The sequence below is a fragment of the Schistocerca gregaria genome, chromosome X (genome assembly GCF_023897955.1).
Source record: "Schistocerca gregaria isolate iqSchGreg1 chromosome X, iqSchGreg1.2, whole genome shotgun sequence".
Classification (NCBI taxonomy): domain Eukaryota; kingdom Metazoa; phylum Arthropoda; class Insecta; order Orthoptera; family Acrididae; genus Schistocerca; species Schistocerca gregaria.
The window spans coordinates 44,717,010-44,743,398 of record NC_064931.1 but is presented as its reverse complement, the minus strand read 5'-3'; the positions used below and the strand labels follow the sequence as shown (position 1 = coordinate 44,743,398).

Below are 26,389 nucleotides of genomic sequence, written 5' to 3'. Positions count from 1 at the left end.
AAATTTATCAATCAAGGAGTGACAGAATAATCCGCAAATAAAGTGTTAATTTTTGCAGTCTTGTTTCCCGCGTTTAACTGCTCTTAATTTGGGTGAGAAATAAGTTGATAAAAATGGAACAATTACAAGTAATTTGGGAAAAGTGCTGTATGATATTTATATGATGTACATCTATATGAATATGTCGCAAACCGCTGTGCGGTATGTGGCGGAGGCTACTCTGAACCGCTACAAGTCATTTCCTTTCCTGTTCCACTCAAAAACAGAGCAAGGAAAAACGGCTGTCTGCCTGCCTCCATATGAGCTGTAAATTCTCTTATCATATCTTTGAGGTGCGTAGTCAAAATGTGTATTGGTGGCAGTAGAAGCCTTTCTGCACCCAGCTTCAAAAGCTGGTTTCCTAAAGTTTCTTAATAGTATTCCTTGAAAGAATGTCACCTTCCGTCCAGGGATTCCCATTTGAGTTCACAAAGCATCTCTGTAATACAAGGGCTATCCACAAAGTACATTACGTTTTGGAATTAAAAATAAATAAAGTATTGGAATTTTTTTATTATATACAGATGAAAGCCACACTTAAATACTACTTTTCTACATAGTTGCCATTTAAATTAAGGCACTTATTGTAGCGATGGACGAGCTTGGCAATTCCTTAGTCGTAAAATTCGGCCGCCTGTGCCTTCAACCACGTAGTTACGTCTTCTTGAATATGTGCGCCGTCATCAAAATGCTGCTTAGCCCAGCACGTCTTCATTTCTGGGAATAAGTGGAAGTCGCTCGGTGCCAGGTCGGGGCTGTACGGCAGATGAGGAAACAACTCCCACTTCAAAGATTCGAGAACTTCACGAGTGGCCTTTGCCGTGTGGGCCCGGGCGTTGTCGTGAATCGGCAAGATCTTTGAGCCCAACTTTCCCCTGCGCTTGTTTTGTATTGCACTTCTGAGGTTGTGCAGAGTTTGGCAATACCTTTGAGAGTTTATTGTAATGCCTCTTTCCAGGAAATCCACAAAATTCACACCTTTTCTGTCCCAAAAGACAATCGTCATCACCTTCCTTGCCGACATTGTCTGCGTGCGTTTCTTGGGTTTTTGGTGGGAGTTTGTGTGCCCCCACTGCATTGACTGCAATTTTGTCTTGCAGTTCACATGCTTAACCCATGTTTCGTCACCAGTAACAATGCAATCGGGTAATGAGTCGCCATCTTTCTCGTAAGCATCCAAAAACGTTAACGCTGCAGCCATTTGCTGATTTTTGTGAATCTGTCAAGATTTTTGGTATCCATCTTGCACAAAACTTGTGGTAACCAAGCTTTTTGGTTATGATTTCGTGCAACAAACTTCGTGAAATTTGTGGAAAACTCGTAGAGAGTTCCGTTATTGTGAAATTACGGTTTTCATGGATCGCGGCATCAACTTTTTCGACAAGTTCGGCAGTCACTATGGTGGGTCTTCCACTTTGCTCTTTGTCGTGAATGTTGGTTCGGCCATTTTTAAATTTTATGACCCATTGATGCACTCCACCTTCAGTGATCATGTTGTCCCCATACAGTTCACAAAGCTGAGATAGATTTCTATCGGTGTACAGTTTTTTGCAGTTAGAAACCTTATTACAGCACTCACTTCACACTTCGCGGCATTTTCAATTAACGCTAACATTTCAAACTGTCACAGTGACTCAACGGAGTACAGCACGAACCTCTCACTAACACGGCCGGATGCCGACTGAGCGGTGGAATGCCATGACACCAAGATTAGCAGCACTAGCCTTGCACCTAACGGACACAAACGAAAACATAATGTACTTTGTGGATAGCCCTCGTAGTTGCTTGTTGTTTGAATGTACAGGTAACAAATCTAGGAACCCGTCTTTGAATTGCTTCCTTTAATCTGACCTGATGCTGTTCAGAAACACTCGAGCAGTACTCAAGAGCATGTAACCAAAGTCTACCATTTGCCTTCCACACTACAATCCTTGCATGCTCGTTCTGTTTCATATCGCTTCCCAATGTTGTGCCTAAATATTTACTTGACATGACTGTGTCAAAGAACACAATACTAACACTGTATTCCAATATTACATGTTTGTTTTTCCTGCTTGTCTGCATTAACAAATATTTTCTACATTTAGAGCCAGCTGCTATTCATCACGCTAACTGAAAATTTTGTCTAAGTCATCTTGTATCCTCCCATAGTCACTCAGTCTTGTTGAGTAGAAAATTCATATAGTTTTAACTGAAGGCAGGGAATTTTGTCGACTGACTTACCAAATTATGTTCACATTCCTGTGTGCTGTGTTAGAGATACATTGGTTTCATCACTTTGTGGTTTGCTTTAGTTAGAGGTGCAGGGAAATCTAAAGGAGAACTGCATAACTAATGAGTTAAAAGAATCTGGAACGTATTGGGTAAAGCTTATTTTGAGTGGTGTTTATAACTGCAAATAATAATATTTCCTTTTATACGGAAATTATATTGCCTGATGTTAAAGTTTTTCTCAATGTTTTAGAGAGATAATTTACTTGTGAGATTCATGTTTTCTTCTCCAAAAATCTTCCTTTGTTGTCCCTCAACTATGAGGAGATACTCAACTAGAGAAAGGTGGTTATTAAGTACTCTCCTGAATGCGTGCGGGCACACACACACGGTACATTTGATAAGGTAAATTTGGTTTATGATAAATGGGTTATAAAGGCAAGAATTGTTTACATTGCTTCAGTTAAATTTGTGTAGTATGGAATTTTTTGTCACGCCTGAGAGTAATTTACAGCATGATGAAAGATACATCTGTTTTTCACTAAATAAAGAACTAGAACTGGTTATTGTAGGACATGTGAAGTATGTAGAGGGGATATCTGTAGATAGGAATGTTGCCTTCTTAACTTCACAAGTTTTATTTTCTGTGTGTGCTGTGTGACTTTGATATGTATAAATGATTTATTTGTGAACGTACTCTTATACTGTGTAGGGCAGTTTGAGTATACATTTGTGTAACTGTATTCCAGTATACATTCATAGAAACGTGAAACTCTGTTTCAGGCTTTTCAGTATGTAGGTAAGAACATCAGTAAACATAATTTCATCCCGTAGTTCATTGATACATACTGTGCCGCGTCCAAATAAAGTTGCACTGTGTATGATGCATAGTATATAGCAGTAGTCACCAGAGTTTTATGTGACATGATCTTGATATTAGATGTCATGTTTTGCTTATGTTAAAAAATGCCAGCTGTCATGTAGAATTTGCTATTTATGTGACAAGAATTTGCATGAAAAGTATTTCTTTTTCTTTCTTTTTCACTTAATAGGTTGGATGAGAACAAGATGAATTATAAATGTCGGACAATTTGGATTTGCTATTAGAGTGTTTATTTTGTTTGCGCTGTTATGTGATTACCATAAAGTATTGTGATAGGCTTCTTTTATAGTTTTATCTTTGTTTCTCCTTTCTTTATTCCATTTCTTGCATGTGAGTGATGAAAACCTTAACTTATTCTTGTTCATTCATTCATTCATTCTATTTAGCTACTCGTTATTGTGCTTTAGTGGTTGGTCTTCTCCCCACCCTCGCCCCTCCCTCCTCCTCCTACTCCATCCCCAATCAGGAAGCAGTGAACATAAATGTAAATTGGTAGTTGGTTCCAAGCAGAAATATAGAGCACAATTTTATGCCATCACATATATTGCCCACTGCTTATATATCTTAGAATGAAATTTGATGGAGATACTGACAGAGCTGCTACAACAAAAATGTGTAGTGCTTCTGCATGACCAGACTATTTCCATTATTTCTGCACAACATATCTTTAAACTGTAATATGCTCAATATTTTTGTAGATATGGAAAAGTAAAATATGCGGTATATGGGGAAATGTAATTCAATACTTCTAATTTGTGTATTTTGCTGTTTTATTTGTGAGAAATGATTGTTTTCATGCTCAGATTTCTTCCTGGTCTTTGTAAGTTTGCATGCTTGCACTCTGTAGGAATCTAAAATAAGCAGTATTTCACAAATGTTAGAAGTGTTAGCATTATAATAAGATTCTTGTATTATTTCATTGTCAGTAATGTAATAATTTCACCATGTGTTATATCAAAGGAAAGAAAGAGTTACATTTGGTAACATAATTTGATTCTGAAAGATGTTATTTCACAGTTAACACAGAAAAGTAACATTCCAGGCACTGCTGTGTGCAAGACATTAGTCTGGTCTTAGTAATTAAGTATGTCCAATGCTAAGAAATCTGGTTTGCTTGTCAGGCACTGTCCTGCAATCTCCCAAGTCACAATGTACTAGATTTCTTTAAAAACTAATGAAAATACTGTTCTTTAATCATTGTGTCGTATGATTTTGTTAAGGCTGTGATACTTATCTAGTCACCATATGTTGAGCTTGGAAAATTCACTCTCATTTTCTCACTTATGTCTGGCTGTATCAGTTGAACAGCTGGAAAACAGTACTTCCTTAGGCTTTGACGTTTTTCCACATCAACTGTAATTATCATCTGCATAGTCCATTTTCTGCAGAATGTTGTTTGTAGGACACCTTTAATTCACAGATGTAGGAAAGTATATAAAAATCTTAAAACTGTTTTCCTGGGTTCTTGAGGTACGTGGTAAAGGGCAAAAATTGGAAAAATTCCCAATAAATTCATAAAATACTTATTTTTGTTCTGACACCATGCAAAAGAAAGTTGTGGAACAATTTTCCCCATCTCTGGCACTGATTACAAACTTTGCTTCTCATTCAAACATACAGAGATTACATATAATTTTTTGTTTTTCAAAATGTTGCATTGCATATTTTCTTTCAATGTCTAGGTTGCAGCTCTGCCTAAAGAGGAAGTAGAGCTGGATCCACCTACAGCAAAAGGAACAAAAGGGAAGAAAGCTCGTGGCAGCTCTTCAGGAGCTGTTCTAAGAGGTCGCCCGTCTTCAAGCAGTAGCAACAGTGGTGGACCAACAGTTAGTTCAAGTGTATCAGCAGTTTCCTCCTCACCCAAAGCTCCTGCACAATCAACAGTACAGACATCACCTGTTGCCAGTTCCACAGGATCTGTCCATCTTCCCCTTGGCACACAACCTCCTCTCCCTGTACCAGGAAGCACGGCTACTACTACTGTGCCAGCTAGCAGTAATCTGCCACATGGGACCCACAATTCATTGCCTAAGCAGGTAATTTTATTATTTGTAGTCTTTGTTTATATGAGTGCCTGAAATTATTATAACTTGTGGTTTTGCCATATGTAAAGCTGATGTCTAGTTGACCTGAGAACAGCACTATTCGGGGGGAAAAATGGAATTAAGTTTCAATATAAATGCATTTTTCTAGTGCACTTTTCCTTATGTTGCATGCAAAGTTAACAAATCCCCAAGGTTTCAAACAACTGCTATAATTTGGAGCTGTGATTAGCAGGATAGTTGGTGTTCAAAGGTGTTTTCTTTATACGTATAATCAATTTATGTTGTGATTAAATAACACTTTGATGCTCTTGTATGTATTGGCCTTTTCTGACACACCTAGAGGGTTATCTAATGGGAAGTATTGCTTACATTTTCAAATAATTACAAGCAGACTGTTAAAATATTGTGCACTGAATCATAGATAGGCCATGGTTTTACCAAGGCACTGTATGCCTGCTTGAGTGATTTTTGTGGAACAGTGACAGCACAGATATCTTGCAACATCACTATATTCTGATTATTACAGCTTAGCAGTAACACCATTGTCTGCGGATCGCCCACCACAAGCATTTTACAATGATAGTTTGAAAATTTCTGAGAAAGAAAAGGAGAGAAATGACTTAACTCAGTGAAACTTCTATTATTTTTCAGTACAGTCTCCCTGTAAACTTATGCACTTGGTCTAGCAATGTTCCAGTTCCTTGATCCCATTTGAAAATTAGATCCCTCCATGCCTACAAAATGTGTCAACTTCATTTGCCAGTTATTCATTTGAAGAGAATCTGCATCTGCTGAGGAAAATTTTGATTTTGGGGAAGAGGTGGAAGTCTGAAGAAGCCAAATCAGGTGAATAAGGTGGTTTGGCAGTAGTTCATATGTTAGTTCATGCATTTTTGCCATGCCAATGATACTTGTATCTGAGTGCATATTATCTTAATGAAAGATGACTTTCTCCCGTGCCAAACCTGACCTTTTTCACATATCTTTTTCTGTAGATGGCCAGCGGGTTAGCGTAGCATTGTCCCATAGTTATTTGACCAACTGGAATATAATATATCAACAGAATCCTATTAGCACCTTGGTAAATCAACGCCATGACATTTCAAGCTGACTGTATTGTCTTTGCCTTCGTTGGTGGTTGTGAATGAACATGTTTCCACTGTTTTGACTTGTTTTGCCTCTGGGATATAGTAGTGGACCCAAGTTTCACCTGTTGTCACAAACCAGTGCAAAAAATCTTGTTGGTGGCTCTGAAAACTGGCCAAATATTGTTCAGACATTTCCATTGAGGTGCATGCCTGATTCTGCATTAAGAGTTGCAGCCCCCATCTAGCAGGTAATTTTCTCATATCTAACTCCACTTTTAAAATGTGATATGCCCATTCAGATGGCATCACATAGCTTCAGCAGTTTCTCACACAGTCAACCTGGATCATAATCATTTTATGCGCTTTTGCAATAATTTGTGGGGCAACATTTGAATATAAAGAAGCAGAGTCCCCCAGTGTGTTATGAAAATTGAATTAATTTACTTTGCTTTTGTACCTTTCTTTACAAAGTACTTAATCATTGCTGGAATCTGATTTTTCCCACCTTTAACAATCACTGCATGGAAATAACAGCAGAAAGACATATATCCACACCACAGCTCTCTACCAGAGCACGGATGTGTCATGTGTTTACTGGTAAATGACGACCTATTATCATGCAGGAACTATGTCGCACAAATGCTGACATCAATGGTGATTTCGCAAACTTTACCAAAGTGCCCTCATAGGCAGTTTTCAGTCACACTGTCTCTTGTGTACCACTATTAGTGATTATGTTGTGTAAGTGCTCCGCTGAAGAATTGCTGTGAAAGCATGTGCAAGTTTTCTGGCTGCTTCCAAACTTAACTGTTTTGCCCTTGAATGTATTTTTTTTTTTCCAATTTAGTGATGTAACACTGGATACACACTCGTGCAAAACAAGTTTAAAAACTTATTTTGGTGTAGGCTGTCATCAGTTTAAATAAACTGATCCACATGATTGCCCAGCATATTCTTCAACTAAGCCATTGCTGATTCTTTCCAAACTTGTGTGAATGCCCCCCCCCCCCCCCCCCCTTCAGTGTCAATTGAAAACTAAATCCTAATATAAAACCAATTTTGTCCTCTGTAGGTTTATGTGGCTCTGTTTCTTAGCTTGGGGAGTGAACTTATTAACCCTTTGACTGCTGGAGACGCACCATCTGCTTGGCACACTGAGGTGCTGTGATGTGCGGCGTAATCTGGCTACCTCCGCTAAGTGCCTGTTCCTCGATCTGCCACCAGAACTGAAGCGACCCACACTGCTTCACCTGCCCTGCCCTGTGCTGAATATTTCTGGAGTGACTGATAGAGAATAAATGTTCTCACTACAAAGTTTCTCTGCAGATGAGCTACTGCAGAATCAAACTAAATCTTTAGAATTATTTCCCACCACTAAGAATTATATATTGCTTGTAGTTTTTTGCATAATTTTTCTAGCTCATGCCGAAAGCGACGAGATTTGTCAGCTTTACCTCGATAGTTTACTGTACCGTCTTGCAAACCCGTTTATAACATCTGAATTTCTCTATGGGTTTCTCACTGTACTAACTCAACAATGAATAATATGAACCATACATTACAGATAACTGTACATTGTTTTTGTAGTTCAAAATGTTGTATTACTTAGTTTATAGGAGAAAGTGACATACAGGTTATCATTCATATCGCACTACAATATCGGAATTTACTGTGAGCGGCAGTAAGAAAAATTATACTCATTTTGTGACTTGTTAGGAAATTTCACACAGCGTGCTATTTGTTTCTGAGAATACAATAAACTGAGTGCTTAGTCATCCGCTGTCAGATTCTTTACCTGTAATAGGAACATTGTGTAAAGTGTTCCATCCAGGTACAGATGCAGCCATCCTTTGCTGATGGTAATAAGTGCTATTACTATTTGGAACCCCGGAAATGACTGACTGTTTTGCCACAGACATTATTTTTTCTTGTGCTCTACTTGTAACTGTTGCACGTAAGTACTCAACAAATTTTCCAACATTTGAAAGCTGTGAAATCTGTCTTTTTGTTAACACATTAAATTCACTTATAGAGAAGATTCAATGTCATGATCTGTAAATTTAGGAATTCCCTTTACGCTTCGTGAATATATTTTCCATCCTTTTTTATCTGGGTTCTGGACTGGCACTGGCAAAGTTAAAAATATAATTTTATTTTGTTTTTGCTTTTTTATGATTTTTTTAGTTTTCAAAGCTTTTTCTGATAAGATTGTTGCATTCGTTCTGTGCTGCGATTAGTAATTCCTTTTCGTGTGGTAATTTTCAAAACAGGGTAGGTCACACAATGGTACCTTGCAAGTGTTACATTCAAACCTGCTTTCTCGTCACACTTTCTGCTTCCAGCAAACTATGCATGTTAGCGTTCTTTACCTTGGAATGCTTACTTGTTATAATGTTTGGAAAATGCCTTCCCACAAACTTTAGAGGATTATCATCAGAACACCTTCCCCTGCTAGCTTTTCAGCACTCTGATGCATATGTTTCCATAAGTTCCCTTGCCAGCGACAGATGAAACTCTCTTGTCGAAATTTTACGACCTGTTAGTGATCTGCATAGGACATGAGCATTTAAAGCATGCAGATCAAGAACGTGGAGAAAGAACTTCTTATACCACTTGATTGTTTTATGTATACATCTGACAGAGCTAAGCATTGTATTAGTGCACATAAATTGAATATCTTCTCATTTCAGTTTCTTCTAAGTTGTGGCATGTTGCATGTTTTCGTACAGACAGTACTACATGCGTTCTTCCTGTTACTGTGAAGCCAGGAAAATAAGTGCGGGCTTTAGTACCAATTATCAGGGTAGAGGGTATGTCGACATTCTAAATATGGCCTTATCATTCTGACATAGTGGCTACTATGTCACAACTTTCCCCCAAATTGCGAAACTCAGTTTCTGTTGACGTCCTTGTATAAACAATAAAATCTAAGGCATAGTCAGTCTTGCAATCACATAACACAAATGTTTTTATTCCAAATCTACTCCTTTTCGATGAAATGAAAGACAAAGATAAGCGTCCTTTGAATAATAACAAACTTTCATCAATGCAGAGTTTCTGACGTGGATTAAATGCACTTTGGAAAGCTGTACGAACTTTATCGACAATGTTCCTAATTTTTAATAATCTGTCTCCTCCAGTATTGGCAGAGTTGTCACTGAAATGTAATATTTTCATAAGTAACAAAAAGTGGTCTCTTGACATCAGTTCACTAACAATTAGAGTATTTAGAACAACATGTCTGGTCCACTACTCGGCAAGTTTGTTTTTTTCACGTGAACAATCAGAAGACAAACACCTATGAAACAATACATTTCTTTGAATCCAGTAACTGTCCACTTTGATATTTGAGAATGCACCTGTTCTGGAGTGTTCTCCTTGGTGAATAAATAAAACTGATTCATTTCTGCAGTAATATATTTCATCAGTTCTTCTGTAAAGAATAACATCAAAACGGACAGAATGCTTGGCCAATTTCCTATTTGACACATGTCCTGATAGCGTATCATGAAGTGTGCGATTAACTGGTCGAAAATTATTTTATTTCCAGTCAAATTAATCGCTTAAACATGATTTCTTTGTAGGCATTTCACTATCACTTTCTGAGTCTTCAGAATCAGAACAACTAACATCTCTTGTTGAAACGCGAGACTGCATTGACACCCCCGTTGATGTGGACAGTTTATGACTACAGCTTTCCGATTCTGTGGTAGCTATCACTTTCATCAAGGTCAAGTAGTTCATTTTCACTGTCGTTCCTCGTAAGAATCCCCATGATTTCTTCCTCAGTGCACCCACGTCGTCTTGCCACTTTCTTTGTAAAATGCAGGGTGCGAAGAACACTGAAGTAAATTCTGATGAACAGTGAACTGTAGTGCAAAGCCTAGGTGCACAACAGACAGAGAATGGGACAACACGCTAGCAGCCAGAACTGCAAAAGGCTACTGAGGCATGGTGCAGGAAGTCTGCTGTGTGAGTTATCTTGTCATCAGCACTTGGGTAGTGTCGCGTCTATACTCGTCATCAGCGCTCAGGAACAGCAAACTGGTGCGACTTAACTCGTCAAAAGTGCTAAGGGAAAACCAGCGGCCGCAACTATACTCGTCAGTAGCACCCAGGAAGCAGCAGGCAGCATGGCGAGTAAACTTGTCAGCAGCAGTCAAACAGGGAAAGGTGATATAATAAGTGCATGTTGCTTTCAAACAGTCCTAAATTCATAGTAGGAATGGTGTTCTCAACCAAAGTCTATGAAATTTTGGAAAGTAGCGTAAGCACAGTGAACCTTTAATTTAGACTATATTAACATGTTTTATGTTAATGGAAGTCCTGTCTTTTCCTTGGCTTTTGGGCTGATATCCTCATATGCAGTATTATTTAATATAATTTTCGAATACTATTCTTCACTCATCAAATTTATACTTGAAAATATTATTATCCAGGACTGAAGTTATTATTTCAATGACACGTCAATTTCAAGGTGACAGCTCCTGCTGGTGCATACCATGGTCAGTCAGCAGTCGTCACATCGTTGGATGTTCAGCCTCAAAGTACTGGCCAGACTGAGAATCAGTCGTCAGCTGTTATTCCTCCTTCACAACCTGCAAAGGTACACTTAGAAAGTAGATTAGAGCATTGAAATATATTGTTGTAAATGTTTGCTAAACTAAGTTTTAATTCAAAAAGGGCTTTGATAACAGTCTGTTTTGACTAAAATTCTCTTTATTTATAATGACTTTGTAGTGTCTCACTGTATCTGTTGATGGTGGCTTGTATGTGAGCTATTACAAACAACAAAGTAGTAGTATGATCAAATTAGGTCAGTTTAAGTGGACTGAATAGTAACACAGGCATAATTCAGATTCTTTATTGCTGTTGACATACAGTAGAATAGGCTTTTACAGTGATAGTAAGATACAAATATTGATCACATTACACGTGAAAATTAAATAGCTTATATACAGCTATAATCTTAATTATGAATATGAACAATGTCAATATCAAGAACTCTTTTTATATGATAACATGGTTTTTTGTTAGCCAGTCATATAATTTTATTTTGATCGAGTTGCAAGAGGAAATTTGTTAAATTTTGAGGGCATTTGCTTTATGGGAATTTCCTGTTATTGCTAGTATGTGCCTTGGAATGTCAGTGTTTTTGCCATATTTCTAGTATCACGTTTGTGAATTGTTTCCCCGCCAATACCTTCTTTAATGCTATTCCTGACAAAGAGTGCAGTCTCATAGATATGCAAATTCACCACTGTTCGTACCCTAAGCCTGGTAAAAAGAGGACGGCAGTGTTCTACAGGACCAACATTACACATTATACGAACAAATTTTTTATTTATTTATTTATTTATTTTTATTTTTTAAAGACGTTACTGATACGAGGTGAATGTCCCCATATGAGTAGGCCATATGATATATGTGATTGAAAGAGTCCAAAATAGACTATAAGGAGATAATTATTATTGACCATCTCTCTCTGTTTCCACATGAGGTAGATCACTCTTGAGATTTTTTTGCAGATTTGGCTTATATGCTCTTCCCAAGTTAGTTTAGCATCAGTATGTGTTCCTAAGAGCTTGACACTTCTATTTTCTGTATTCTTAGATAATCCTAACATAAGCTTTTGGGTTTTGTCTGGATTACACACAAGTTTATTGGATGCAGACCAATGTAATGCAGGTTCAAGAGTTTCTTGTATGATCTTATCAAGGGTTGGGATGTCATGGTGTGAAGTAAGCAGAGTTGTATCATCTGCATAGCAGATTAGACTGTGATACAGAATGGGGCAGGTCATTGATAGCCACTATGAAAAAGAAGGGGACAAGGACAGAGCCCTGTGGCACACCTGTACCAATTTCTACTAAGGGAGAATGCTTATTTCTAATTGAGGCAAACTGTCTTCTGTTGGTCAAATAGGTAGAAAATATTGCTAATGAAGATTTTTGTACACCATAATACTCCAGTTTTGTTAGTAATATGTTAAAAGGAATGCAATCAAAAGCTTTACTTACATCACATAATACAAGTGACACCATCTTCTTATTTTCAAAAGCTGTTCAAGTCTGATCAACAATTTCCAGAACAGCTGCAGTGGTATTTTTACTTGGTCTAAATCCATACTGATTGTTGCAAAGCAGATCATGCTTTTCAACATAGCTTAATTGAAAGTACATCAGTGATTCAATTATTTTTGAAAATGTAGGCACAATAGATATATCTCGGTAGTTCTGGGGGAGTTGTTTATCACCATTTTTGAATACGGGGATAATTTTAGAGATTTTTAGCAAAGCTGGAAAAACTCCATTCTCTAAACATTTCTTAAAAATAAAGCTTTGTGGCTTACTTATGAGGTGGACTGTTCTTTTAACAACAGGTTCAGACCCTTGATTGCCCTTGCCTTCATATGTTCAATACAGTATGAGCATATTTTCTCTAATTTCAGTCAGTTCTTTTGTATACCAGTTTATTTTTGTATTTTTACATTTAACTGAGGACCTAACTTTTATTAATGGGGAACAGGAGGACCATATGTCTCTATATTTTTTTTATTTAAAAAAAGCTTCAAAATCATTTTCAACTCCTGTTTTTCCTGGATGACACTCATAAACAGAGTCCCAGTTTGCGTCCTTCAATTTGTTAATAAATGACATAAGTGCTCCTCTCTCTGACCTCTTACCCGTGCCACATTAAATTCATTGGAATAAGATAGTTTATTATGATAAGTGTTAAAAGCAATGGATCACCATCTGCAAAAAGACCATCAGCCAAGCTAACCACATATTCCTCTCTATGCAAATTAACAATAATATTGTCTAGGCATGCATCATTACGAGTAGGATAATTGTTCGTGCAGTGCAAGTTTAAAGATCTTAATATATTAAAAAATGTTCTGGAGTCTTGTTGCCTTGAGTTTCCCATTTCAGTATTAAAATCACCACAAATAACAATCTTGTTTTAAACTTAAAAAGTTTCAAAACTACTAGTTCAAACTGTTAAAAAAAATGAATGTCTAAATTTGGAGACCTATACAGGCTAACAATTATAATGTTTTCTTCAGTCAGTCTTACACAGCTAAATTCGGCATTTACTTCTGAACAATATGGCGTTATCTAATTTTGAAAATTGTTGGACATGCTTGATATAAATACCAGCACCCCCATTTCTTCTGTTTTTCATGCACATTATGTTGGGTAAAACATATCCTTGAGGGAAAAAAACTGTCAACTTAACTTTCTGTTAGCCAGTGGTATGACACACACATCACATCTACATCCTTAATGTTACAAAAATGTTCTAATTCTAACAGTTTATTTTTTAAACAACAAATATTGACTTGCAGTAATATTAATATTTTGTCATTGTTTTCATTCTCAATTGAGCACTCATCTGCATGTGGCGAATCCGAGTTGCACATATTATTTCTGACTAAGTTGGAATCGCTGGAATATTTACTTCCGTTAAAAAAGCATTTTCATCAGTGCTCTTGGTATACGTCACTGTTTCATCATGTTGCATGTTAAATTCAAAAGATACATCATTTTTGTCTTTATAGCTTGTTGCATGTTTGATTTTGCATGAACTATATCCAAGATCTTCCAACTAGCATATGCTTTTTCTAGTCTGTTGTAGTGCAAACCATGTGATGTATGAAATCGTTTCCCTAGTGTGCTTATATCAATGTATGTTGTATTTTTGAATTCCCTGCATATATCTTGCACAGCTTTATTCATTTTTTCTATTTCCTTGTTTACACAGGACCAATTATGTAGATCGTGATAATGTGGTACAGAAAAAATGATCACATTCGTGTTCTGGAATTCATGCAACCTCCGTTTAAGGGAAAGCACGAAATCTTTTACTTCATTTTTAGCGACATCGTTTCTCCCCACAAGAAAGACACAAAGCTCCGAAGAGGGCTTGTCACAAAATTAGTCACATCAAAGCAACATCACCTGCTCCTCTAAGTTTGAGGTGCGCAACTGTGCTGACTGCGTAGCAAACAATGTAGTCACTGATTAATTTTCATTTTGTAGGACTGCGAAGAAACTTCCCGTGAGAAAGTTCTTAAGAAAACTACAAAATTATTTTTTCTAACATTTCAGACAACATTATTGTATTGTATTGCGTACAGAGGCAAATTACTTCTGCACTATTCAGTGTACAGCAGCGAGCAAGTCATAGGCCATCACCAAGAGTTTAGTTTGGACAGCTCACTTTAATATGACCGAGAATATTCCCTACTTCTCAAAAATATTTTACTGGCTGCTAATACATATCCTTCGGCATTGCATCCATCACTGAAAACGCCAATATACACTACGCAAAAGTAACTGTAGTTATTTTGAAGCTAACATTTTCACTGAAGTCTAGCAAAATATTTGTTTGAAAGGTTTTGTGAAACCCAAGTTTTATCTAAATTTGCTGTAAGCCTATTATACTCAGCACGCAATACGTGCTTGGTACACAAAAACCTCGTTCTTACTACTGCAATGTCCCTGTCTTTTGTTACAAATTTCGTCCATCATTACAGTTTCTGAATTAAAAACCAAGTGGGTGGAGAAGACAGTACATTGAAGTGACTGGCCAGAATAATCAGTTATATCACTGACATTACCATGTATTTCTCTAGCCATCGGCTACTATCCTCTGTCATACTAAAGTAATACAATTTTACATTCTAGCTCTTTGTAAAAGTTTTCAAATATCACAGATTTCTATGCTCTTCTTGGAGAATCGGAATAGGTGCTGCGACTGTTGTGATGTTACTGCTCTGTTTATATATACAATCGATACAGAAGCACTACAATGTTTTGTCATTTTATGAACTGCATTACCTTTCCTACGAAACAGCCAGTAAATCATTCTATGGAGGAAAAAAAAAAGTTAAATTTCGAATGTAGAAGTAAACCGAATGCAGTAAGATTATACCCGAATGCAAAGACATTCGATACAGTTTTTTAGGAAAAACTGTTGTTTATTAATGCAAAATTGACAATCTTATTTTAATTGACAGTTACTGTGGAGTAAACTGATCGCCACCACTTGTGATAAATTTATCAGATGTCTACTGTAAGGGAAAAACATTTGCAGTATGCCCTCTATAACTGAAATGAATAGACAGACATTTGAATCAAGTCTGTTTTTTCGCGTAGACGGCACTTAGCTAAACTGAAGGATCTTCTGACTCCGTGTCTTCAGATTACTGTCGCTTGTTTCAGCCAGGTGTATCATCATAACTTCCACTATGGTCTCTCTTAAACCCTGGTTTAAGAAATCAGATCTTGGCAATGCTTTTGTGTGTTTTACTTACCTCTGTCAGTCCTGCTGAGTAACGTTGTCAAGAGCTTCATGCATTAGCTTCTAGACATCAGCATGTTTGAAAGTAGTATATTTCTTTTCACTACTTCTCGCTGTACTTGGTCCCATATCAATTCAATGGGATTATACTGGCAGTGATACGGTGGTAGATGTACCACTTGATGTCCCATTTCATTTGCCAATTGATCTAATTCGTAAGTCTTTTTGGCACCTATGATTTCTTCCTTAGACAGGAGTTCATCCTTCGTTTCATCAACTGAAAATGAAACAGTCTTTCTCTCTAACCACTCCATAATATGTGCCTTGAGCCAATTTGAATGTGGCAGCTTTTCTATCTAAATAGTGTGGCAGCTGGCATTATCCATCACGATAATTGACCTTTCTTCCAGTGCAGACAACAGTCGAATAAACCAGTTCTTAAAAACTTCTCCATTCATTTCTGAATGGTAATCGGATTAGCAAGAACTTTGGTATGAAGCCTGTAGTTGATGAACCAGTGTGGGTGATGATTGATCTGTCACTTCTACCAGTAGGCACTTTCAAACTGCCATTTCCTTTGGAGTCATACCATATATACTTATTGGTGTGGTTCTGTGAAACACAAGTTTCATACAAGACACTATAGGTCTGGTGTCTTCAGCATGCAAGAAGTGCATTGTCCGCAAAAACTTCGCTCTTGCAGCCGGAGTGTCTCGGAGTTCCATTAAGAATTTCCGTCCATCATTACACTTCTTGAAAAAGATGAAGAGTGGAGGTCTCTGAGCCTGAGCAATTAATTTTTTCACTGAGGTCAACCTGTATTTCTTTAGCCGTTGGATACTCTACTCTGTCTTATATCCAAGTACAGTTCTACATACCTGTTCGTTGTTAAAATCGTCAAAGTCGGTCGATTTCTGTTCACATGACACAGATTTGCTAATACGACCTACATTTGACTTGGCTTTAGCTGTAAGTTTATGAACTTGCGCAAAATTTAAGTTATTCCTCATGTCTTCATTGTCTGCCAGATCAGTAAAAAAACTTGAGTACATTTGATATGATAATATTAGATTGTTCATGTATGAATGCCTTTACACCCACCGACTGGAGGAGTACTACAAGTAGGCTGTTGCTCCTGCAGTGTTGTTCACCACCAAAGACATGTCAAAACACCTTTGTAAAGGCAGTAAGACGCTAATGTCAGACGTGAACACTCGATATAGCAGTTACACTGAGCTTTCAGCTGCTTTGATCTACCGCACCGCTAACGGTACCTACATGGCAACAAAGCTGAGAGGCAAGCGAATCACAGCCCTGCTGGTGGCAGGCAGTGGCTGTGACCTTGAGGACTCTACTTTTGTGCCGGATACATTAGCTATAACCTTAATAATTGTTTAACATTGAGTTGTAAATAGAAACTGCAGGGATATCAGCTGTATCCTGTTTTGTGTAGAGAGTATGCCAGTGTTGATTTAGACTAAAATACCCTGCATTTATTTTTAAGAAGCTTTGGCCTTCACCTGTCAGAAGATATGAGTGTCTCGAGTGTGTCGTCCATTGAGACGCTCTTGGATGTCGTGGAGACAAAATTTCCAGATATTAATGCCTGATCTGTAAGTGTCGGGCTGAAAGTATGCAGGGTGTTTCAAAGTTTTTGCCTCCAACATCTAGGGGTAGTGATTACTAATGTCATTAACAACAACTTTAGTGAGAGGCAAACTGTTCGCTGATGCATTGTGGTGACCCTAGGCAACCTTAGTATTCACTGGCTCTTGTGCGTTGAGAGTTCCTTGTGTTCTGCATGCAACCTACCCCACTAAATTAATAAGATTGAATTTAAACAAGAAAACCTTAAAAATCAGTGTCTCTAAGCAGAGAAAGATATATTAGAATTAATTGGGACCTTTAATTTTGATGGGCCTACCCCGTTCCACATGTGGCAGATCACTTGTTTTTTTTAGGCAACCCACAAGGCATGCACATACCGTGAGAACCTGTGCCCTGCTGCGTCTCAGGGACATAACCATTACAGACGGGCGGGCAGCATTGCCTGGAACTGTCAGTATTTGTTGCATGGACTTTGAAGCACCCTGTATATAAATCTGTGTGCTATAAGAACTAGTGTGCTGCCTTAATGGAAGAATATTTTTGTTGACCTGCTAGTAATGTCATAAGAGAGGTACAGTATTGTTGTTTTGTCCTGCATTGAATACCTCTTACATATTTACAGAATTTTATGCTGGTTTTGCTGTTTGCAGCATTACTCAAGGTGTTACTAATACAAAAGGATTTATTATAATGTGATGCTGGTATGTATGTTCAATGAAGTGAGATTCTTAAGGTTTTTTATGTAACTTTTAGATGAAGAAGGGTGTGAAAAGAAAGGCAGATACAACAACACCATCATCAGATTCCTTTGAGCCCCTTTACAATTCAATTGATTCTAAGTCTGCCAAAGTTGCTACACGGAGAGAATCTGGAAGGACAATCAGGAAGGTTGTGAAAGATTTGCCAGTTTACCAGGTTAGAAAATACTACATTCTGTACCTAACTATTGTTGCTTAGTTTCTTAATTGATTCTTATTCTGTTCTTTGACTTAATCATATACTGAGAGAGCAGGTCCATGTTTAATGTAACATATTTTATAGCAGCCTCAACGACAAGATGATGGTGTTCCCTTTAGTCAAGCTGCGGTCCCTCATTCAGCTACTGGGATAACATCACAGGTACAGTAAACATTTTTAAAGCAGATTTTCAGGATACACAGATTGTAGGAAGTGCTTTCTAGTGGTCTTAACTTAATCAGCAAATTTTAGGAGATACCTTTGTAAGTTACAGTTATACGTGCCGTACATAACAGCCTATTGTGATATTTTCAATGATGGTTTTAAGATTGTACATTCTAATCGCTCTGGCAAGCTTTTTTGGTGCCACCAAAATGTACGTTTTTCATATTTAACTACACTTGAAAAAATTTGTTAAATGGCGACCTGCCCATGCCACCGTGACTGTTTCTGGGAAGGGGAGGTATGCTGGCCCCAGATAGAATCTGCCAATTGCATTGATGACAAGGGGTTGGTGTATTGACCAGCATGAATGTGGTTTTTGGGTGGTTTCTCACATCCCACTAGGTGAATACCAGGTTGGTTCCCATGTTATACCTCAGATACATAAGATAAATACTATGTAAACATTTCGAAAACTTTCTCGCACTTACAGGCAGACAGATTGAGACACAGCTTCTGTCCTGGGGAGTGAACAGGAGACTGATGACCTTCGTTGTTTGGACTCCTTAAAACAGTTACTCAGTATCAGCACCATAGATGGCGTCCGAAATGTCTGAGCCTCTCAACAGATACCCCTCCGCTGTGGTTGCACCTACGGTACGGCTATCTGTATCGTTGAGGCACGCAAGGCTCACCACCAACGGCAAGGTCCATGGTTCATGCCGGGAGGCTAGTGTATTCGACATAATTGATGTCAGTATCGGAAAAAATTCTCAGTATCTGGCATATAATATAGGACTTGGTTTCCTTATGTTGCATGGTAATCATACCTAGGTGTGAGTTTGTTAGTGTGTGGATACAACTGTACCAACTTTTTTAGATGTACACAATAATGAATGGTGTGACACTGCAAAGCAGGTATCTTCACAGTCTCTCACTAACAGGGGAAGGGTACCAAAATAAGGAGTACAACGAAGTTCTCATGACACAACTGTGTCAACCTTATATATATATATCATAAACAATGATAATAGGAAATATTGGAACAGAAAACCATTTTGAATTAAAATGGACTGATGCAATTTGTGATTGTAAATAATTGTTTTCATATAAGTGCAAAAAAAAGGGTAAACTAAACATGTATAGATCGCTACCCAACTTATATACAAGACCTTAAGAATTCACGTTAACAGTTAGTGTAAGTCAGGACTATTGGGACATTTGTCAGTACTACACTTGCATCAATAATGATGATAAAAGGTGCTTGTAAAACTATGTATGTGTGATACTACAAAATTGCAAATAGTAAAGTGCATTTGATAGCTTTTGAGAAACCTGTTCGCTGCAGTGGGACCAATGCATCAAGAATTGTTAAGCCTTCCTTTTCTGTGGTAAAAAATGAAACTTTGTATGATTGTCACTTCATCATTTGAAAGAAATTATGTGATTACTTTACAAAAATTCTTACACTTGTGGATTTCTATTTAGTTTTAGTCATTATTGTTAGGGGGAAACTCCATTTGTACCTTTTGTCCCAACAGAAAATTCCCCTCTTTGAATGCCTCCACTCGTACTGTATTTCATTCGCAATTAATGTTTATTAAAAATACTGGCTTAGTTATAAACTATGTGGTTTTGTGTTATTTTTAGGTAAAGCTGAAGGATAAATTGAATGAATCTCTGAAGGCTTGCAATGAGATATTGAAGGAGCTCTTTTCAAAGAAGCATTCGGTATGTATCAATTTACCTCCACATGAAATAATTTGTATATGCATTTGTTGTGTCGAAAATGTTAGTTTCGTATTGTAACATATATACAAAACTTCAACTATTTTTAAAGCAATAATATTATCATCATTTACAAGTTTTTTCCTCAAAATTTATTTCTAGAAGTTTCAATGCAATCTGGTGGTCAGCCATAAATTTCTCTGAACTATGAAGGGAATGACGTGGAGCTTTCCAGTTTTTAAGGAGTGGTCACATTCACATTTTTAAGATTGCATTGTAGACTGTGTTTTGCAAAATTTTAATTACTGTGCTAAGATTGATGTGTTAAGAGACACGAAATGTATTTCCATCTTAAGGTTTTTTGTAATCCATTAAGTGACAAAATGTTGTATCCAGAATAACAATGAAATTCATGTCAATATGTACTCTTTGGGAGTAGTAATCAGTAGGGATAATAAAAATTCTCATATAGCTTTAATGTGAATATAGATGTGAATTTTGACTCAAAATGCAGAATTATCTACTAAAAAATATTTCATTGCGAATTGTAACCAGATGACCTATTTTCTCAGATGTAGTTTGATATAGCTTTGTTTTCTGCATATAAATATTGAAATTTGAACCAACTTTTTAGTAACTGGTATTACACGTCATCTTGCGAAGCTCAGTTTGGAAAGATGATGTGGGTAAGAATGTGTTTGTAAAATAGAACGTGCACAAATGTAACAGCATTTCAGTGCACTCTAGGCTCTGGTGCCTAGCCAATTGAGATGATGAATGGTCTGCATAAGATCAACACTTTGTACTACATCATAGGATGTAGCCATGGGATCTAGTATCTTAGAACAATATAACGTGTATGTTTGCTAGCTAAAGTTAAAAGTTAGTATAATGGTGACATTTTGGCAGGCCAAGGCACTGTCGTTCAGCTAGTGTTGGTACAGATCGACCTTTCTCTTTTAAATAACGGTGCCTCCACACATTTCAGTGTGGTGCATGGCACTTGCCGAGCCATTGACCTTTTGGTCTGCAGCCCTGGCCTTCTTCAGTTTGTCCAATGGATTGTGCATGATGACTTGTGCGATAGTGACCACTTTCCGATCTTTCTGTCACTGTCCCAGCGTCACTCACCTGGGCGCCTCCCCAGATGGGTTTTGAAAAAGGCTGACTGGGACTCGATCGTCTCCATTGCCACTTTTGAGCCTCTTTCTCATGGTGCCATTGATGTGGTGGTTTCTGCCCCAGAATCGGCAATTCCCTGTTATTCCAGGTCCCCTCAACTTGCCAACGGAAGCAGGAATGTTCGGAATTGTATGTCTCCACCATTGGCACCCATACCTTCCCATCACAGGATTGGTGCAAGATTAGGTGACTCTATGCCAGCGACACCACTTCAACATTTTCAACCGTATCTGGGTTGAGGCTGAGTTCCCCTCTCAGTGGCGGGAAAGCATGATCATCCTAGTGTCGAAGCCTGAAACGAACCCCCTGGAGGTGGACAGCTACCGCCCCATTGTCCTCACCAACTTTATGTGCAAGTTGTTCGAACGCATGGTGAACTGGAGGTTGGGTTGCCTACTTGAGTCTCGGGGCCTCCTAGCTCTGTCCCAGGGTGGGTTCCGTAAGGGCCGGTCTGCCACCGATAATCTGTTCTGCCTGGAGTCTGCCATCCGCATGGCATTTGCCTGCCGTCAGCATCTGGTTGCCATCTTTTTTGACATGTGAAAGGCGTACGATACGATGTGGCAACATCACATCCTCACCATGCTTCATGGGTGGGGTCTTAGGGGCCCACTCCCGCATTTTACTCAATTTTCTATTGCTTTGTTCCTTCCGCGTGCAAGTTGGTTCCTCCCATATTTCCTCCTGAGTCCAGGAGAATGGGGTCCCATAAGAATCTGTCTTGAGTGTCTACCTTTTATTAGTTGCTATCAATGGGCTAGCTGCAGCTTTGGGAATGTCCATATCGGCTTCTTTGTATGCAGGTGTCTTTTGCCTGTACTATAGCTCCACTGGCATTGTGGTTGCTGAACGGTGGCTACAGGGCGCTACCCACAGGGCGTGGTCTTGGACCGTCATGCACGGCTTCCAGTTCTTGGCTGCCAAGACCTGTGTCATGCATTTCTGCCGGCATCGCACTGTTCACCCTGAGCCACGGCTTTATCTTGACGACAAACTTCTTGTCGTGGTGGAGACGAATCGGTTTAGGGTTTGCTTTTTGATGCCCGGTTGACTTGGCTCCCATTTGGCAGCTTAAAAAAACATTGTGGCGCCACCTTAACACTCTTTGTTGCTTGAGTCACACCATCTGGGGTGCCGATCGGTCTACCCTTCTATGACTGTATCGCGTTGATTCAGTCCCGTCTTGATTATGGGAGCCTGGCTTATGGTTCGGCCTCGCCTTCCGTGTTGCAGGTGCTCGACCCCATACTTCACTGTGGGATCTGCCTCACAACTGGAGCTTTCCACACAAGTCCTGTAAATAGCCTACTTGTGGTGGCTGGTGTCCCTCCACTGCGGATCTGGCGCTGACGACTACTGGCCACTTAGGCTTCACATGTTTGTAGCTTGCCCGGGCATCCAAATTACCATCTGCTGTTCCTCACCTTGGACGTCCATCTTTCAGAACGGCTGCCCCGGTCTAGGTGTACGATTGCAGTTCGCATCTGGGCTCTTCTCTCTGGGCTTGAGTTTTTCCCTCTCCCACCTCTTTTTCTGGGTCCAAATACGTATACCCCCGTGATGTGTGTCCCACCCATGGCTTCGGCTGGATTTGGCACAGGACCCGAAGAAATCAATCCCTCCCGAGGCCCTCCGCCGCCACTTTCTTTCCATCCTTGCCACATTTCATGGCTCTGACGTGGTCTATAATGATGATTTGATGGTTGCTGGTCGAGTTGGTTATGCTCTTACTCTTGGGGATCATTCTGAACAACGCTCATTGCTGGCTGGCTGCAGTGTTTTCACTGCCGAGCTGGTCGCCATCTCTCGTACCCTAGAGTATTTCCACTCCTGCTCAGGTGAGTCGTTCATTATCTTTAGTGACTCCCTGAGTGGTTTACAAGCTATTGACCAGTTTACAAGCTATCAACCAGTGTTTTCCTTGCTTTCGTCAGGTGATGGCTATCCAGGAGTCCATCCATACTCTTGCCCGTTACGTCTGCTCTGTGGATTTTATGTGGATCCCGGGTCATTTCGGCATTCCGGGTAATGAATGTGTTGACACACTGGCCAAACAGGCTGTCCGTACACTGGCTTTGGAGAGTGGCCTTTCGGAGTGTGATCTCCGTTCAGTTTTGTGGCAGAAGGTCCTTGGTACTTGGGGGTGATGAATGGCGCACCCTGCCTTCACCCAACAAACTTCGGATCGTCAAGAAGACTACCGGTGTCTGGTGCTCCTCCTTGAGGGCCTCTCGCAAGGGCTATGTTGTACGCTGCCGGTTGCGCATTGGTCACACCTGTATGACGCACTGTTATTTATTGTGCCGTGATGACCCATCTCTCTGTTGCTGTGGTTTAGCATTAACAGTGGTCCACATTTTGTGGGACTGTCCGCTTTTAACTGCGCTCAGGCAGACGTTTGCGCTGCCTGATACGCTCCCTGCACTTTAAATGGATGACACTGCGATGGCAGGCTTAGCTTTGAGTTTTATTCGTGCAGGGGGCTTTTGTTGCTCGATCTGAGGTTTTGTATTGAGTCTGGCCTTTGCCCTATGGTTTTAGATTGAGCTTTTTAGTGTGTCATATGGTGGTTGACTTTTCCTTTTTTTGTTTCCAATGTCAGCCAACCTCTGTAACACTCTGTGTGTTTTTAATTCTTCTTTTTCTGTGTTTTTTCCCCCTCTTCTTCTTGTTCTTCTGTGTCATCCCTTGTCATCTCCGTTGCTTGTTTTTGTTCCTTGTGGGTGTTTCATGATCATGGAAAAAGGGACCAATGGCCTTTGTAGTAAGGTCCCTTCAACCCCCACAAACCAACCAACCAACATTTTGGTGGCTGGTGTTTTGAACTGTGATTGCGTCAAATAATGGTAGAGGTCGGGCCAGGACTTCCTTGTTTGTGGCACTGCTGATCTCGGCAAACAATTGTGTTGTGGCTGTTACCAAATACCTTGCATTGTGTGTGTTGTTCGTTCTTTTCTTATTTTTGATTGAATGAAGAGACTAATCCTTGTCCATCATGGGGTTCTATTATGGCCCACACACAACGAGAAGGGATTGATGATTCATGTGACTGTATGTCAGGTCAGCTTTCACAGAAAAACAGAACATGGTTGTAGGCTGTCTGACCTGTAAGAGGGTGGCAGGGTTAAATTCCCCGCACTGCTCCTCACTCTATGGTGTTCATGATTCTAGTTTGTTTACACTCGTGGCTAACTGCCAGTTTATAGTGTCCGCACTTTGCACTACAGCAGCCAAAAAGAAAATCTGTCAGCTTACTTTGAACAAGCCAGAATTTTTCTCGTAACGTGCAAATAGTTATTTTCGGCTATACTGCTACGCTAAGTACTTCGTCTGTTCTACCTGTAGTGTTCTCGTGTGAGAGAGAGCTTCAGATACCCACAAAAGGTTGAAATTAACCTTCTAATTAGATTTTATAGTAATCAAATTGGTTTGGGAAAAATTAATACCAAAAAACACATTAAACTAGATAAGCACTCAGTTCACATGTGGGAAAATGTTGCTGCTTCTTAACAGGAACAACCATTATTGGTAAGCTTGAATAGAGAGAGAGAGAGAGAGAGAGAGAGAGAGAGGAAAAAAAAAAAAAAAGCAATGACCATTTTGGAAAAAAAAAAACTATTTGAAGTTTCTGCAAAAGCAAACATGAAAGTTGAGAAGCTATTCAATCACCATAAAGTTATTTCAGAGCCTTAGGACAATGTCTTCAGGCTCATAGCATGACAATCTTTTAAATATGTATGAAGAGTCATTTACAGATAAAAACTATATATATATATATATATATATATATATATATATATATATATATATATATATATATAGTGTGTGTGTGAATTTCACCAGAAACAGATGTGAAATTTGCCAAAAGTAAATGCTGCATTTTTGGGTCTTAATAATCGATAAATCTGCTAAATTTATTCTGTATCTTCAAGTCCACTATGAATTATTGGAATGATAAATATTCATACCAATGAATCAGGAGCACAAAATTATACACGGTAGCTCCTCTGGTAAATTTGAAAAAAAATCTGCAGAAAATTATCAGTGTCAATTCTTTTAGTAAACATATGCCCTCAGGAGGAAGACATTTACCAAAAAAGTGGGGTTCACAACCAACTTTAGACTATGCATAAAATCCTCACTGGCAACCACTTCAATATCAAAGTCAGTTTAACAACTCCAATGAAATGCTGCTTCAGGCACATGCACTTCCCTATCTGATGCACCTGCACTACACATTTCACCTACTGATCCACTTGACACTGTGTTACCCACACTATCATCAGTTTCCGTAGTAGTGTTCAAAACTGTATAAATAGTAGCTATGCCATCTGAATGTGTGTGTCCTCTTAAATTCTTAATCTGTTGTGTGCTTTTCTGTAACCTCATTGTAGCAGTTCATTGCATAATCAGCCAGAATTTCATCTACCATCTAACTTCGCCTCCTCAGTGATGTCATTCTTATAGATGTAAAGGAAATATTCATGGATGTCAGTATGCTAAAAACAACCAAAAATGAATATATAATACCTCCATTAAATTCAAGTGTGTGTGTAAACTGTTTTTGTCATGTTGCAGAAATAATGTATGATATTTATGAATTCACAACAGTCTATTTACTTATGTATGCGACACGGAAGAAAACTACCTGTAAATACAATGGAGACTTGATTATCCAGGCTGTTGTCATAAACCATCCGGATAATCAGTAATCCGAATGACTGAATGTATGAAGAAAAGTGATTTTTCTATTATTAAGTATGGTTATCTTTCTATGGTTAATACATAATGTTAGGTGAGGGCTTTTGTAAAAACCAACAATCCAAAGTTTCGTTCAAGAGCTCATTTTTTGCTTTCATCATCACTTTTTGATGTTTACTCATGTCTTCACTATCAAGTTTTCATTTTTACTTCAGAATTAAATTGGTTTTCTTCTTACTATTGCTAGTCACAAGAGTACGTACACCATGCTCATAAGCTATCTTACACCTAGTTCTCCCCCCCCCCCCCCCCCCCTCATTTTTTTTAATCAGTAATATTTTTTTGTGATTTGTAACAATAACATCAGTTTTGACATTTTTTAACACAGACATGACATGGTACAGTGGCGTAGCAATTGGAACATGTCTGACTCAAACAATAATGAAATGTGGACTGTCTGACTCAAGGAATAATGAAAC

General features: G+C 38.7%; 1 protein-coding gene across 10 annotated transcripts in view; it reads left to right on the top strand.

Annotated features, from left to right (window-relative positions):
• Positions 1 to 26,389, top strand: part of LOC126297387 (homeotic protein female sterile-like) — a 242,152-nt gene that overhangs the window by 105,384 nt on the left and 110,379 nt on the right. For all 10 annotated transcript variants that reach the window (XM_049988124.1, XM_049988127.1, XM_049988120.1 and 7 more), the window contains 5 exons: positions 4,816 to 5,169; positions 10,744 to 10,872; positions 17,934 to 18,095; positions 18,222 to 18,299; positions 19,950 to 20,030. In XM_049988124.1, the coding sequence (XP_049844081.1) occupies positions 4,816 to 5,169; positions 10,744 to 10,872; positions 17,934 to 18,095; positions 18,222 to 18,299; positions 19,950 to 20,030 (804 nt within the window). The remainder of the gene's footprint in view (positions 1 to 4,815; positions 5,170 to 10,743; positions 10,873 to 17,933; positions 18,096 to 18,221; positions 18,300 to 19,949; positions 20,031 to 26,389) is intronic.